This window comes from Poecilia reticulata, chromosome 3, assembly GCF_904066995.2.
Source record: "Poecilia reticulata chromosome 3, P_reticulata-male-v2, whole genome shotgun sequence".
Lineage (NCBI taxonomy): Eukaryota > Metazoa > Chordata > Actinopteri > Cyprinodontiformes > Poeciliidae > Poecilia > Poecilia reticulata.
The window spans coordinates 23,335,300-23,348,644 of record NC_088832.1 but is presented as its reverse complement, the minus strand read 5'-3'; the positions used below and the strand labels follow the sequence as shown (position 1 = coordinate 23,348,644).

Below are 13,345 nucleotides of genomic sequence, written 5' to 3'. Positions count from 1 at the left end.
GGTGGTTTGTTAGTTCAGTCCCCAACATCCCACCGACTGTGGGGTGAACTCCTGCCACTGTCGTGGCATAATCTCAATTAAATAACATAATTACAAAACAACAATCTTTCTCCTGACTGTGATCAGTGAGCAGAGACTTAATTAAATACAGAGAGAGATTAAATTAAGAATATATTCATTTTCTGGTTCTTGAAACAGTTATCCCTCACCCTGTTAAAAGAAAATGTCCACAACAGCATGTTTATTAAAAATTTTATTATTATCATTACTATTATTTTTAAGTTATTAGGATTTTATGATCTGTTAATAGTTGTATTATGTGACTTCTGTTTCATTATTTTTGTGCACAGCTCTTTGGTCGTGGAGTTTAAAGTTCTCTAGAACTAAATCAGGAATAGTAACTCCAGAGCTAGAGAGTTTAGATGCTGTATGTTCATTTCTGATGAAAACTAAAGACAAAAACTGAATAAATAAATTACTTCTGTTGCTCCTTTTTGATTTAAAACTCATGTTTTAAGACTCAATTCAGGGAAAATATCAACTGAACAAACTGAACCATAAATGTAAAGACAATCAGCCAGAAAATGTTTCTTTTTCATGCATTTATTGATTTATTTTTCATTTCTGAGGTGAAGAGAAAGCTCCATTAGGGAGGTGAAGATCAGGTGGGAAAAAACAAAACTATTAATATATTCTAATACTACAAACATGTGGATGAAACTGATAAAAATACAATTATAAAATTACATGTGAGAGGAAATTTGAAAATTTTATTTCATGATAGTTTGTTTTATTCAAGTCCAGTTTTTTGTTTTATCCACCCCAAGTATTCACACACATCCATTAATGCAACACGTCTCCAACATGCATAGTTTGCTCCACCAGTACAAATTACTCCATAAATCATGCCGTTGTGCATCGCTGCTCCACCATCGTCGCCCTGTAGAAAAAATGTATATCAATATATTTATTTATCTTGTAAAACTGAAAAATCTTCTAATCACTGCAGAGATATTGAAGAAACAAGCTTACATGGCAAATATCCTTGTTGTTTGCTCCAGCAGAGAATAAATGCCCACGTGCCGGCAGGATGTCTGAAACCTGATGAACTTTCATGTTGACACACTGAAGATGTGCTGGAATAGGAGCACCAATCACTGTAGAGAAACATGAGAATCATAAACATGTTCTTCACTCAAACTTCTCTATAGAGACATAAAAAAAGATTTTATTCTCATAACTTCAATATTTCTCTCACATCGCTTATTATTGGGGCCGGTCGTCGTTGCTCCCTCTCCTGCCAGCTGAACAACATCGCCTCTAAAACACAATAAAAATAAAATGTAAAAATACAAGATAACAAAGAAGAAAATTAATTGTTATGAAGAACAATGAAAGAACAGAAAATAAATCCATGAAGGACTTCATCCACTGACACAGGAGTGTCCACCTCCAGTCCTCAGTGACATGTGTCTCTGGTCCAACACACCTGAGCTAAACAGGTTCTGGTTCTGCTGGTAGCCTGATTACCTGACTGGCTGAAGCAGAGGCAGCAGGACTGGAGGAGTGAAGACAGAAAACCTGAAGTCATGTTATGATCAGAGAAAGACTTACTTTCTAAGACGACGCCTGCAGTCTGGCAGCTGGGCAGGTTGGACATTTCTTACTGGTCTCCAAAGCTTCAGCAACATGATGTCATGCTGCCGGCCGAAGCGCGTATAAATCAGACCATCTTGTTGGATTACCTGAATCTGCTGCCCAGCAGTCCGTGGATGAACTTTTAACACTGCTGTGTTAGTCCTGAAGAAAAGGTTTAGATTATACTGAACAGACAGAAAACCTGATTGTCTGCAGATAAAACTGTCTTCTTGTCTCTTTCCTACCATCCTGGCTTCCAGCAGTGAGCTGCAGTCAGGATCCACTGAGGATGGATCAGAGATCCTCCACAGCGGATCTTATGAGTAACATTGCTGCTCTCCAGCCGAACATAATAAAGATGATCCCTGTCATCACAGTTTTGACCTCCAATGATTCTCTTTTGCAGAGAAACACCTGAGTTCACTGAAACACCTGAAGAAGAAAAAGAAGGACTTTACTCATAAATCAGATGCAAACTTGGCTGCAGGAACAGAAAGAGGATAAACAGTAAAAGATTAAAAAGCATCACAGTTCATATGCAAAGGAGTTTCAGTCTGAAACAGAATCAGAGGGAAGTTTGAGAGTCACAGAAAGCAGCAGACTTTCTGGAACCAGTGGAAGTGTCACAAGTGTCCCCAGTGTGTCCAGTGTTTCCGACTCACCCAGCCCCAGCAGCAGCAGCAGAACCTTCAGCAGAGCCATTGCTGGTCCAGCTTCCTGTGAATGTCTGCAGTCCTGCAGCAGCTTTTAAACTCTGTTCACAACTTCCTGCTGGAAAGAAAGCCACCAATCACAGGACAGACACTGATCTGTCCAATCACAGGACAGACACTTATCTGCATTGTCACCTGCATACAGAGGAATTTTAACATCTCATCATTCTAAAGAAACTTGAAAAAAATTCTTCTTCCATTGACAAATTATTTTACTAATAACTAAACATTTCCCCTTATTATAACTTAACCCTCCTCTTATGTTCGTTTCTCAGAAAAGGTTCCTGTCAAAACTTGTATGAACACCTGCTTTCTCACAGTTTCCCATTGAAGAAAACAGAGTAGCAAAAAAGTGGGTTTGTGTGTGTGCATGTGTGTAGTGTGGTGTGTGTGTGTGTGTGTAGGTGTGTGTGGTGAAATATGGTTCATAGCTGCAAGGAAACAGAATTGGACATTTGTGTTGACCTTTTTTACACTTCAACTTGTCTGCTGGTGTGCTGTTTATACGTGCTACCCGTAAATCCATCCTATCTTGTGGTAATGCGCATATCAATGCCTCCTCACATACTGCTTACTCAGCAGATTTCCTTTAAATACATCCTACCTGTTACGGTAAGATTTATTTAATTTATTTTATACCTGGCTTTTATTAAGCTGCTGTATTAGTTCATGTTTTTTAGCTTACATGACAGGCAGCTTGTAAACATATTTATAAATGGCTTTAGTTTGCTGTCTGCAATGTTATTATTTGGTGGTTAATCAGGACAAAATACACTGTTTTGTGGCCAGCTATACAAAAGTCATTTCCTTGTGTTTATATGGGTTTTTATTTTGTAAATGCACACAAACCACTGAACTGGACACTAATGCATCATACAATACACTGCTAACTACTGGCCATCCACTGCAAGTTCATGAAAATTCAGTTAAATCCAATATGGACGACAGATGAAAAGCATGCCGACCCACTCAGGAATATCCAGTCCCTCCTTCTGTAGAAACTCTTGCAGGTGAAAAAATATATTATGACATGAAACAAAGACTAAAACTACTGATGTAGTTTCCTAATAACAACTTTGTGTTTGGAGAAATTACAAATGATCACCTGTCCACTAAAGTGGACGTCATGCATCAGTGGCAATATTTTGACATCATTACTCTGACTATAGATGCACAATATGCATCATGTCCAGCAAATATTTTGGCTATAAAACATTTTCATATTTTAGTTCTTAACTTGAAGAAAAAAGTCCATTGTTGCCACTTTATTTTGTAACATAGTTAGACTTTATTGTGGTTCTTCAAAGAACTATTTTTATTTATATTTAAATGTTTACATTACATATATTCATTCCAAGCTGACCGTGATGGACAGAGTGGCTTTGAAGTCCAATTCATTACCATCATCTGTCATGATGTGACGTAAAGGTTCTGTTGTAGATTGAATTAAAAATCAAACTTAAATAAAATCAAAGTCCAAGGAACAAAAATAAACTCAAATCAGAGACATGAAGAGACCAAGAGGAAACCAGGGAGAAGAGATGAGGAGCAGTGGCCTGGAGTAACAAGACGAACCGACGAGTAACAGTCTGAGATTTGACTAATTAGAGACGTGATTACATATTCATCTGCTAATAAAAACAGTTTTATGTGGCTAAAAGGTAGTTGGGTGTGAAGTGGAGCCAATATGCTAACAAAGATCAAGTTAAGGACATGCATTAATATAAAAAAATAGTAAAATAACCCTGATGCCACATTGTGAAAAACAAAACGTCTAATGTAACTAAAATGTCCTTTGCAAAAGAAACTATGAATCTTGCGAGTTTTATAGACAAGAAATGTTACAAGATGTTCATAAGGAACTCTGTTATGGATAAAAAGACACTTTGTCTTTTCTCTGTTTTATCTGCTCACATTCACACGGCTGCAGGTTTAACATGTTTGAACATAAAAGTCTCAGCACCTTTATGAAGTTTGTCACAAAACAAATAAACTATTCCTGTTTAGAACCAGTCCAGTTCATTTAGAGGTAAAAATAAATATGAACTGCCTCTGCAAGAAACAATTTAGGGGACAAGTTTTGCGTTTATCCCATGGTAAAGCCAACAATATAACTTCACCTGCTAATGACACATACAGGTAGTAAAACAAGACGGGAAAATATGCCAACTTGTGTCGGTGTATTTTTTCTCAAGAAGGGAAAGCAGCAGCTGGAAGATGCAGATGTTTCTGTGAACGTGGCTTTTTAGGATCCCTTTACCGAACCAGGAAATAAACAATGCTATAAACTTAAAGAACTACAAATCTTTGCCAAATACTATCTGATTCTTTAAGACACCCATTAAGATCTCGATCAAAATACATTTCAAGATTACATATAACAGATCTCAAAGCAAAGATTAATCCCACATAAATGTACATGAAGACATAAATGTACGTTAATTTGAATAATTTTATTATGAAGTATTTCTATTCTTACTTGTAAATTAAAACTTGTGGATCCATTATCCAGTATGAATAACTTCACCAAATGAAGAACAAGCTATTTTCAACCAAACATTCACCAGACACAGAAACACATCTGCAGTTTTTGTTAAAGTTTTATTTTAAAAGAAATTTACCTGAAAAGATTTTGTCTGATTTTGTTGTTTTGTGATTATGTTATTTCATTGGGATTATGGTGACGACGGTGGCATGAGTTCACCCCACTGTCGGTGGGTTGTTGGGGATTGAGCCAACATTAGATCCATGTTTACATTTCATAAATACAAACTCATTTAAACAAATATGCAGTAGTTAGGACTGACCTTAGTTTACCGTTATTAGAATAATTTCACCTATTCATCATTAATGTGAATGAATGATACAGGAGACGACTTCGGCGACTGATTCCATCATCACTGAGCTGAAGACACCTGCAGGCCTCCACATCGATGGCGTCCACCTGTTCAAGTCAGCGCAGGCAGTGGACGCTCACTAGGCAACTGCTAGCAAGCATCTCAGCTGTATGCAGGTGGGGAAACACTTCTGCACAAATCACCACAAAACTAACAAATGGATTACCGTTGAGCACCAATGAAATGTTAGTGTACAGAAAACGAATACAAACACATTGTATATTGTTTATGCAGTAGCATATGGGGTAACAAATGAGGGTTATTCTGAGACTTAAGTTTGTGACATAAGTATATTGTCTAGAATGGCAAGGACAATAACATGTACACAATGATTATTTCAAAGAAAGATCAGATATGGTGGAAATGTTTAATAAATCAGAAGAGATTCCAGGAGGATTTGTGAAGCACATATTTGGTTCTGCCTCATCACTCCTACTTGTTCTATCCTGTTTATAGAAAAATCAGCATCTGTAACACTGATACCAGTAAAAATAACATTGATTTTGTGCATTGTTATTTAACCATGACTTGTCTGTGGTTTTAGCTGCTGCAGCAGTGGAAGTGAACGAAACTGTGCAGTCTGTGTTGGCCTCACTTCCAAATATTTAATTGACATTAACAGCCGCCTCATTTGACTCAGGACTTTTTTCTTCGCAGATGAGGGAGGTTGCTTACAGCAAAACTATAGTCGGCTGGCCCCAGGTGAGGGTCAGTGTTGACTGCCAGTTGCTGCAAAAGCGAGGCCAAGTCTTCTACTCAATTCAGGCTGGGAAGGTGCAGATGGCTTTGAGTCACCAGGAACTGAGAAATAAAAAATTAAATTCACATGTCAAAGAAAAGGGAAAAAATATCAAATGCAAAACAGTTCACACCTAAATCAATGTAAAAAAAACAAACAAGAAAGGCGCTGTAAGCTTTTGCCACCACTAGGGGGCACTAACGATTTGCACTCTGCATTTTCACACAGTTTAACTCAACACGGGCATAAACTTGTACATTTATTAATCCTCCTGGCACATTTTCTAACATTACGCTGCTGTCAGTCTCGGCGTCTCTTCCACTAAGTTTACAAACATCATATAGGAATTCCCTCTGTATAAACAACTGACTAGACGACAATTGTTCACGTTTGAGCAAACCGTCTTCAAAAATTAAAAGTTGGGAATAACAGGTAGCCCTGCGACAGACTGGCGACCTGTCCAGGGTGTACCCCGCCTCTCGCCTGAAACGTTGGCTGGAGATGGGCACCAGCACCCCTCCCGACCCCACTGAGGGAAAAAGGGTGCAAGAAAATGGATGGATGGATGGATGGGAATGACAGGTGCTGTGAGCTTTTGCTACCACCAGGGGGCACTTACGATTTGCACTTTGCATTTTCACACTTTTTAACTCAACACGGACATAAACTGGTACATTTACTCATCCTCCTGGCACATTTTACTTCAGTGTCGTCTTTCACAAAAGATGCGTTAATAAAAGAGCCAGCAAAAGCTTACAGCACCTGGTATTCCCAGGCGGTCTCCCATCCAAGTACTGACCAGGCCCGACCCTGCTTAGCTTCCGAGATCAGACGAGATCGGGCGTGTTCAGGGTGGTATGGCCGTAAGCGATGAACTCTGGGCTACACAGACCATTTATCTGGCACCGTGTTGTATTTTTTGATCATCATCACATAATCTTAGGGTCAAAGCTGAATCGGTACATGAGGCACTTTAACTTAGTAAAATTAAACAGTTTGGGCTCAGCTGCTCCATCTTAAACTACACACGGAACTAAACACTAGACTAGGTACAGAAATTCTACACAACATGTAAATATTTTTGGAAATTACTTCCGATATATCTTTTGATATTTTTAGACAGACTAAACCTTTATGGCGTGAGCAAATAACTGCAAAGTATCAACAAAAATATGAAAAACAATGAAAGGGAACCGCACTAAACTAAACATCTTCGCGCAAGTACAACATATTTTTCAGGTAATAGATAGCCGTAAGCTTTTACCCACCAGCAGGGGGCACTAACCACTTTTACTCTGCATTTTCACACTTCCCTTAGCTAAGCATGCACACACACACAAAAAAACACTCACCTAAATTGTACATACTTCCGGCACATTTTGCTTCAATGTCGTCTTTCACAAAAGATATTTTAGTGAACGAGCCAGCAAAAGCTTACAGCACCTGGTGGGAATGACTAATGACCCCCCAAAGTCCATATCCTGGTCTCTGATCTCTCCTGAAAAAATAAAAATAAAAAGGAAAGATCACAGCCAAAGGTGTTACAAACCTAGTTGACCCTCTACTGCACTGTTTTTTGCTTCTCAAGACTAATAAACTTTGTTTGGAGTATTCTGTGAAATAAGAACAAATACTAAATATGTTGTCCATCACTTTAATGCACAAAATGTATTGTTTTTGTTAAGAATACAGTCAAGCCAAGTACATTTAAATGTAACAAATCTGTTTTACCTGTTTCATGAGTCAATTGATGAACTTTGAAAAATTTTCAGAAACCATCTTTACAATTGAAATGATTTTTTTTAAAGAAACTGTTTTTTATGCTATGTGATGAAACTGCACTTTGTTCATATCAGTGATAACATTATATCCAAACACTTTATAAGAAAAAAGAAATTGTTAAACACTTCTGAGTTCAAGAGAGTTTGTTTTAGTTTTTAATTGTAAGTTTATTTAATGTTTATTTTGTAATAATTAAGGGTGATTTATGCAGGATTTTCCTTTTTCCTTCTTCCATGTTTAAAAGTGTGACTTCATGATGAAATGTGTTAAACTGATATTTATTTGACCTGTAGGTTGTGTTTACTGGCTAAAAACTTTCACCTGTTGTTTCTCCTCACTGGTAAGAACTTCATATATGTGTCACATGTAGACGAAGTAAAGATTAACACAATGAGTTTCTGATTGTGATGGACTGATTTGCTATGGAACCAAGACAAAATGACCTAAGTATAGATTGAATTAACAGAGGATTCATATTTATGAAACCTTTTATTTGTTCAACCACACATAAATACAATACACATGACAGTAACATAAAAAACAATTAAACAAACAAAAGTCACATAAAATGTGAACAAAATATTAATTATTAGGTAAAAAAAATAAAAACAAGAAAAAAGACACAAAATGAAGACTTTTTATTGGTTGACCTATAAAATATCTGCACCTGGACTGGACTGATGAATCTCTAATGAGTCCCTGATATTATTCTGGCAGGTGGATGGTTTTTAAGCATCTTGATGAGGTACAACAGATGGCTGCCCTTGGTGACCCGTCCCGCCCGAGGGTAACTCATCCAGGAGAACTCTGTCTTTTGGGTCTCTCTGGTCTCAGGTGTGTCTGCTCCCAGGCGTCGGCCGAACACGATGTAGCCCCACTGAGGCTCATACCGCTTTACAATGTCAGTAGCCGACCTGTTGTGCTCGTGCAGAGCGCCGACCCCAGAGGCGACCTTCCGCCTCAGGTTGGCCAGCACCAGGTGACGGTCGGTGTCGTTGGCCAGCTGGAGAAGGAGCAAAGCTGAGTCTTCCACTACCTGTAGCCCAGTGGCTGCTGAGACAAGCTCTACTTACACACCTCACACACGCATGCACACGCACATACACCTTCAGACCATGATGCTGCAGATGCTGAGTGAGCAAGGACTTTACAGAGGAAGTCCTGTCACACACACTGCACTTGTGGTCTTCCAACTCCATTTTGTGTATCTAATAAAACCAAACAGAATGAGATTTCAGAGAAGCTTCTTGTTTTCAAACTACACAAATGGGCTGAACACTAGAAGAGGTAAAAAGGTTCTGCACAAGTGATGAATAACCAGTAGGAAATTACTAGTTCACGTATATTATATACATCAAAATGTAAATTGGATGTATAATTTAAAGGATTAAAGCACCTTGGATAGCACCAGGTGCCACCGCCAGGGGGCACTAAAAACTCTTGACCTCTACATATTCTCACTTTAAAACTCAGCCCGGATTAAAACTAAATATATTCATAACTCTGACACCTGCTTTATTTATTTATATCACAGTACCAAATATTTTTGCTAATTTTGTTGTTTTAACAAATAAATATTTAGAATCAGAAAGGTACTGGACAATGTTTTTTGTGGGGTTTTTTTGCAAAGAATTCAGGAAGATATTTTCTTTATTTGTCATCAATAATGTAACATTGTGGATGTTGTTAATTACAAAAAGTTTATGTAAAAATAATAAAAAGATTTTGATCAAAAAATAAAAGGAAGCGTCTAGTCGCAATAAGAATAATTTTTTCATTTTGATCCAGCACATACAAAACTCATTTGAACAGTTTGGTTTTTTGCTTCTTAAATTTGCATAAAAAATTTGAACATAAGGAAAACCATTTGAGGAAATGGTTTTCAATTTTGAATAACATAACACGTAAAGTTAGAACCAGATATTTACATAAAACAAATAAAAAGATGACCTTTTATTTCATCATGTCTGAAGTTAAATCAGACAAAACGTCTCTTGTTTTAGACCAGTTTGAATTACTAAAGTTATTTCTACTTGCTAAATGAAAGAAAACTTGGCGAAAACATTTTTTAGAAATTGTTTTGTAACTTTCCTCCTACTCAAAAGTTTGCATACATTTGGTCAGTATCACAGATAACTTTCTCTTACTTGGGTCAAACGTTTTCTTCCACAAACTTCAGGTTGATTGACTTACACATTTGAGTTAACTGGAGCCAGACTTGTGAATTTATTTGAAGGCCACACTTAAAACACACTGATTTCTTGTTTGTCACGATGAAAAACTCAGAAGAAATCAGTTTAAGTATCAGGAAGACAAATGTGCAGCTGCATAAGTCTGGTTCATTCTTGGGAACAATTAACTGGTACTTGAAAGAGCCACGTTCATCAGTTCAAACAATTATCCAGGTATAGATATGATGTTGAACCATCATAATGTTCAAGAAGAAAACTGAAGACTCTCATTTTAATCCTGGCCGTCTTTGGAAATCTGGAAAGGTCAAAAGTTAATGTCACTTGTGTACAAATATCTCAGTTTAATTTGTAACAAATGACCTACCCTTGCTGGTCAAAACCTAAATTCATTTAAAATTATGAAAGAGGTAAGTTAAGGTAATTTTATTTATATATTCACATTTTCAGCAACAAGACAATTCAAAGTGTTTTACATGAATGAAAAGGAAATACAAACAAAAATCAAAAAATAAAAGGAAGTGTCTAGTCTCAATAAGAATTTTTTTTTTATTTTGATCCAGCACATACAAAACTCATTTCAACAGTTTGTTTTTTTGCTTCTTAAATTTGCATAAAAACTTCCACCATAAGGAAAACCATTTTCATATGGTGGAAACAGTTTTCAATTTTGAATAACATAACACGTAAAGTTAGAACCAGATATTTACATAAAACAAATAGAAAGATTACCTTTTTTCATCACGTCTGAAGTAAGTATTCTCTGGTCTAATTCTTTTCAGGTTCATGTTATTTTTCAAAAGCATTAATGATTTATTACAATGTTCTGTATGTATCCTTAATCATTCTCAGCCATGTTGTCTGGTTGTTTATCTTTGCAGATTTAATAGTTTGAACCTTGAATTATCCAAAAGTTATAGAAACATAGTTATTCATAAAGAAATCTTATTTCATGTTAAATAACATGAATATCTTGTTGCTATTTATCTTAATAAAACAGATCAAACATAAAATATATTTCTGACATGGGCTGGACCGTCGCTGCGATGTGGGAACGCCAAGATGAAGCTTGTAAATTTGATGAAAGACAAACCAAAAGGCCTAGACAGACTGCAGCTTAATGTCAGCTGTAGTGATGAGAAACATGTTGTTGACAGTGGAAGAAGACACAATAAAACATTAAAGTCTGGTTTATTCTTAATCACATCTCATTATTTCTGACACTGAGGGGTTTTGGTCTGGTGAATAGACCTGGGTGGTGCACAGAAGGGAAAATGGGTGAACTACAGATGTCTAATTATTGACGTTTAGGAAATACATTATTATAACATGGATCAAAATATAAATTGGAAATTTTGGTATTTTAAGAACAGAAAAATAACATAATTGGTAAATGTCTTTGTTCCTTATCAAGTCCACAGGACCCCAAAGTGCTTCATACTACAGTCATTCACCCAAACACTCACATTGGCAAGCTACTGGATAGTAGCCACAGCTGTCCTGGGGCAACCTGCTGCCCCACCAGAAGGCAGGTGTCTTGCCCAAGGACACAACAACAACAAAAGGAGGGTGGAATTGGGGATTGAACCAAAAACACACCGACAGTGGGGTGAACTCCTGGCACCATCGTCATCATCACCCCAGTTAAATAATACAGTGGGGAGAACAAGTATTTGATACACTGTTGATTTTTCAGGTTTTCCCACTTGCAAAGCATGTAGAAGACTGTAATTTTTATCATAGGCACTCTTCAACTGTGAGTGATGGAATCTAAAACAAAAATCCAGAAAAATGCAATGTATGATTTTTAAATAATTAATTTCCATTTTATTGTGTGAAATAAGTATTTGATCATCTATCAACCAGTAAGAATTTTGGCTCTCACAGATATGTTAGTTCTTCTTTAAGAAGCCCTCCTGTTCTCCACTCATTACCTGTATTAACTGCACCGGTTTGAACTTGTTACCTGTGTAAAAGACACCTGTCCACACACTCAATCTTGTGGAATAAAACTTGTGGATACCCTATCCAGTGTGAATAACATCACCAAATGAAGAACAAGCTTGTTTTAACCAAACATTCACCAGAAACAGAAACACACCTGCAGTTTTTGTGAAAGTTTTATTTCAAAAGAAATTGATCTGTAAAAATCACACACTGCAGCAGGGATTTTGGCCCACTCCTCCATACAGATCTCCTCCAGAGCCTTCAGATTTCGGGGCTGTTGCTGGGCCATACGGACTTTAAGCTCCCTCCAAAGATTTTCTATTGGATTCAGGTCTGGAGACTGGCTAGGCCACTCCAGGACCTTAAGATGTTTCCTACGGAGCCACTCTTTAGTTGCCCTGGCTGTGTGTTTTGGGTCGTCATCATGCTGGAAGACCCAGCCACGACCCATCTTCAGTGCTCTTACTGAGGGAAGGAGGTTGTTGGCCAAAATCTCACAATACATGGCCCCATTCATCCTTCCCACAATATGGTGCAGTCATCCTGTCCCCTTTGCAGAAAAGCATCCCCAAAGAATGATGTTTCCACCGCCATGCTTCACGGTTGGGATGGTGTTCTTGGGGTTGTACTCATCATTCTTCTTCCTCCAAACATGACGAGTGGAGTTTAAACCAAAAAGTTCAATTTTGTCTCATCAGACCACATGACCTTCTCCCATTTCTCCTCTGGATCATTCAGATGGTCATTTGCAAACATCAGACGGTCTTTGACATGCGTTGGCTTGAGGAAGGGCACCTTGCGTGCACTGCAGGATATTAATCCTTTACGGCATAGAGTGTTACTGATTGTTTTATTTGAGACTGTGATCCCAGCTCTATTCAGGTCATTGACCAGGTCCTGCCGTGTAGTTCTGGGCTCATTCCTCACCTTCCTTAAGATCAGTGATGCTCCACGAGGTGAGATCTTGCATGGCGCCCCAGACCGAGGGAGATTTTCCGTTATTTTGTATTTCTTCCATTTTCTAATAATTGCACCAACTGTTGTTGCCTTCTCACCAAGCTGCTTGCCTATTGTCCTGTAGCCCATCCCAGCCTTGTGCAGGTCTACAATTTTATCCCTGATGTCCTTACACAGCTCTCTGGTCTTGGGCATTATGGAGATGCTGGAATCTGATTGATTGAGTGTGTGGACAGGTGTCTTTTACACAGGTAACGAGTTCAAACCGGTGCAGTTAATACAGGTAATGAGTGGAGAACAGGAGGGCTTCTTAAAGAAGAACTAACATATCTGTGAGAGCCAAAATTCTTACTGGTTGATAGATGATCAAATACTTATTTCACACAAAAAAATGGAAAGTAATTATTTAAAAATCATTCATTGCATTTTTTTGGATTTTTGTTTTAGATTCTATCACTCACAGTTGAAGAGTGCCTATGATAA

General features: G+C 37.7%; 1 protein-coding gene and 1 non-coding gene across 3 annotated transcripts; both read right to left on the bottom strand.

Annotated features, from left to right (window-relative positions):
* Positions 1–583: 583 nt before the first annotated feature.
* On the bottom strand, positions 584–2,405 carry LOC103462799 (snake venom serine protease serpentokallikrein-1-like). Of its 2 annotated transcripts, none has more exons than XM_017303848.2 (6): positions 2,301–2,405; positions 1,884–2,070; positions 1,615–1,800; positions 1,259–1,320; positions 1,033–1,157; positions 584–940 (listed from the first exon to the last, which is right to left on the bottom strand). In XM_017303848.2, the coding sequence occupies exons 1-6, from the start codon at positions 2,338–2,340 to the stop codon at positions 791–793; spliced, it is 750 nt and encodes a 249-aa protein (XP_017159337.2). In that variant the 5' UTR covers positions 2,341–2,405; the 3' UTR covers positions 584–790. The 2 variants fall into 2 exon arrangements, with proteins under 2 accessions (XP_017159337.2, XP_081461408.1); XM_081605282.1 differs by having other exon boundaries at positions 1,884–2,071; positions 2,311–2,390.
* Positions 2,406–6,737: 4,332 nt separating this feature from the next.
* LOC145551242 (5S ribosomal RNA) lies at positions 6,738–6,856 on the bottom strand. The gene has a single exon (XR_014087080.1). It is a non-coding gene; the product is annotated as a 5S ribosomal RNA (ribosomal RNA).
* Between the last annotated feature and the right edge of the window lie 6,489 nt (positions 6,857–13,345).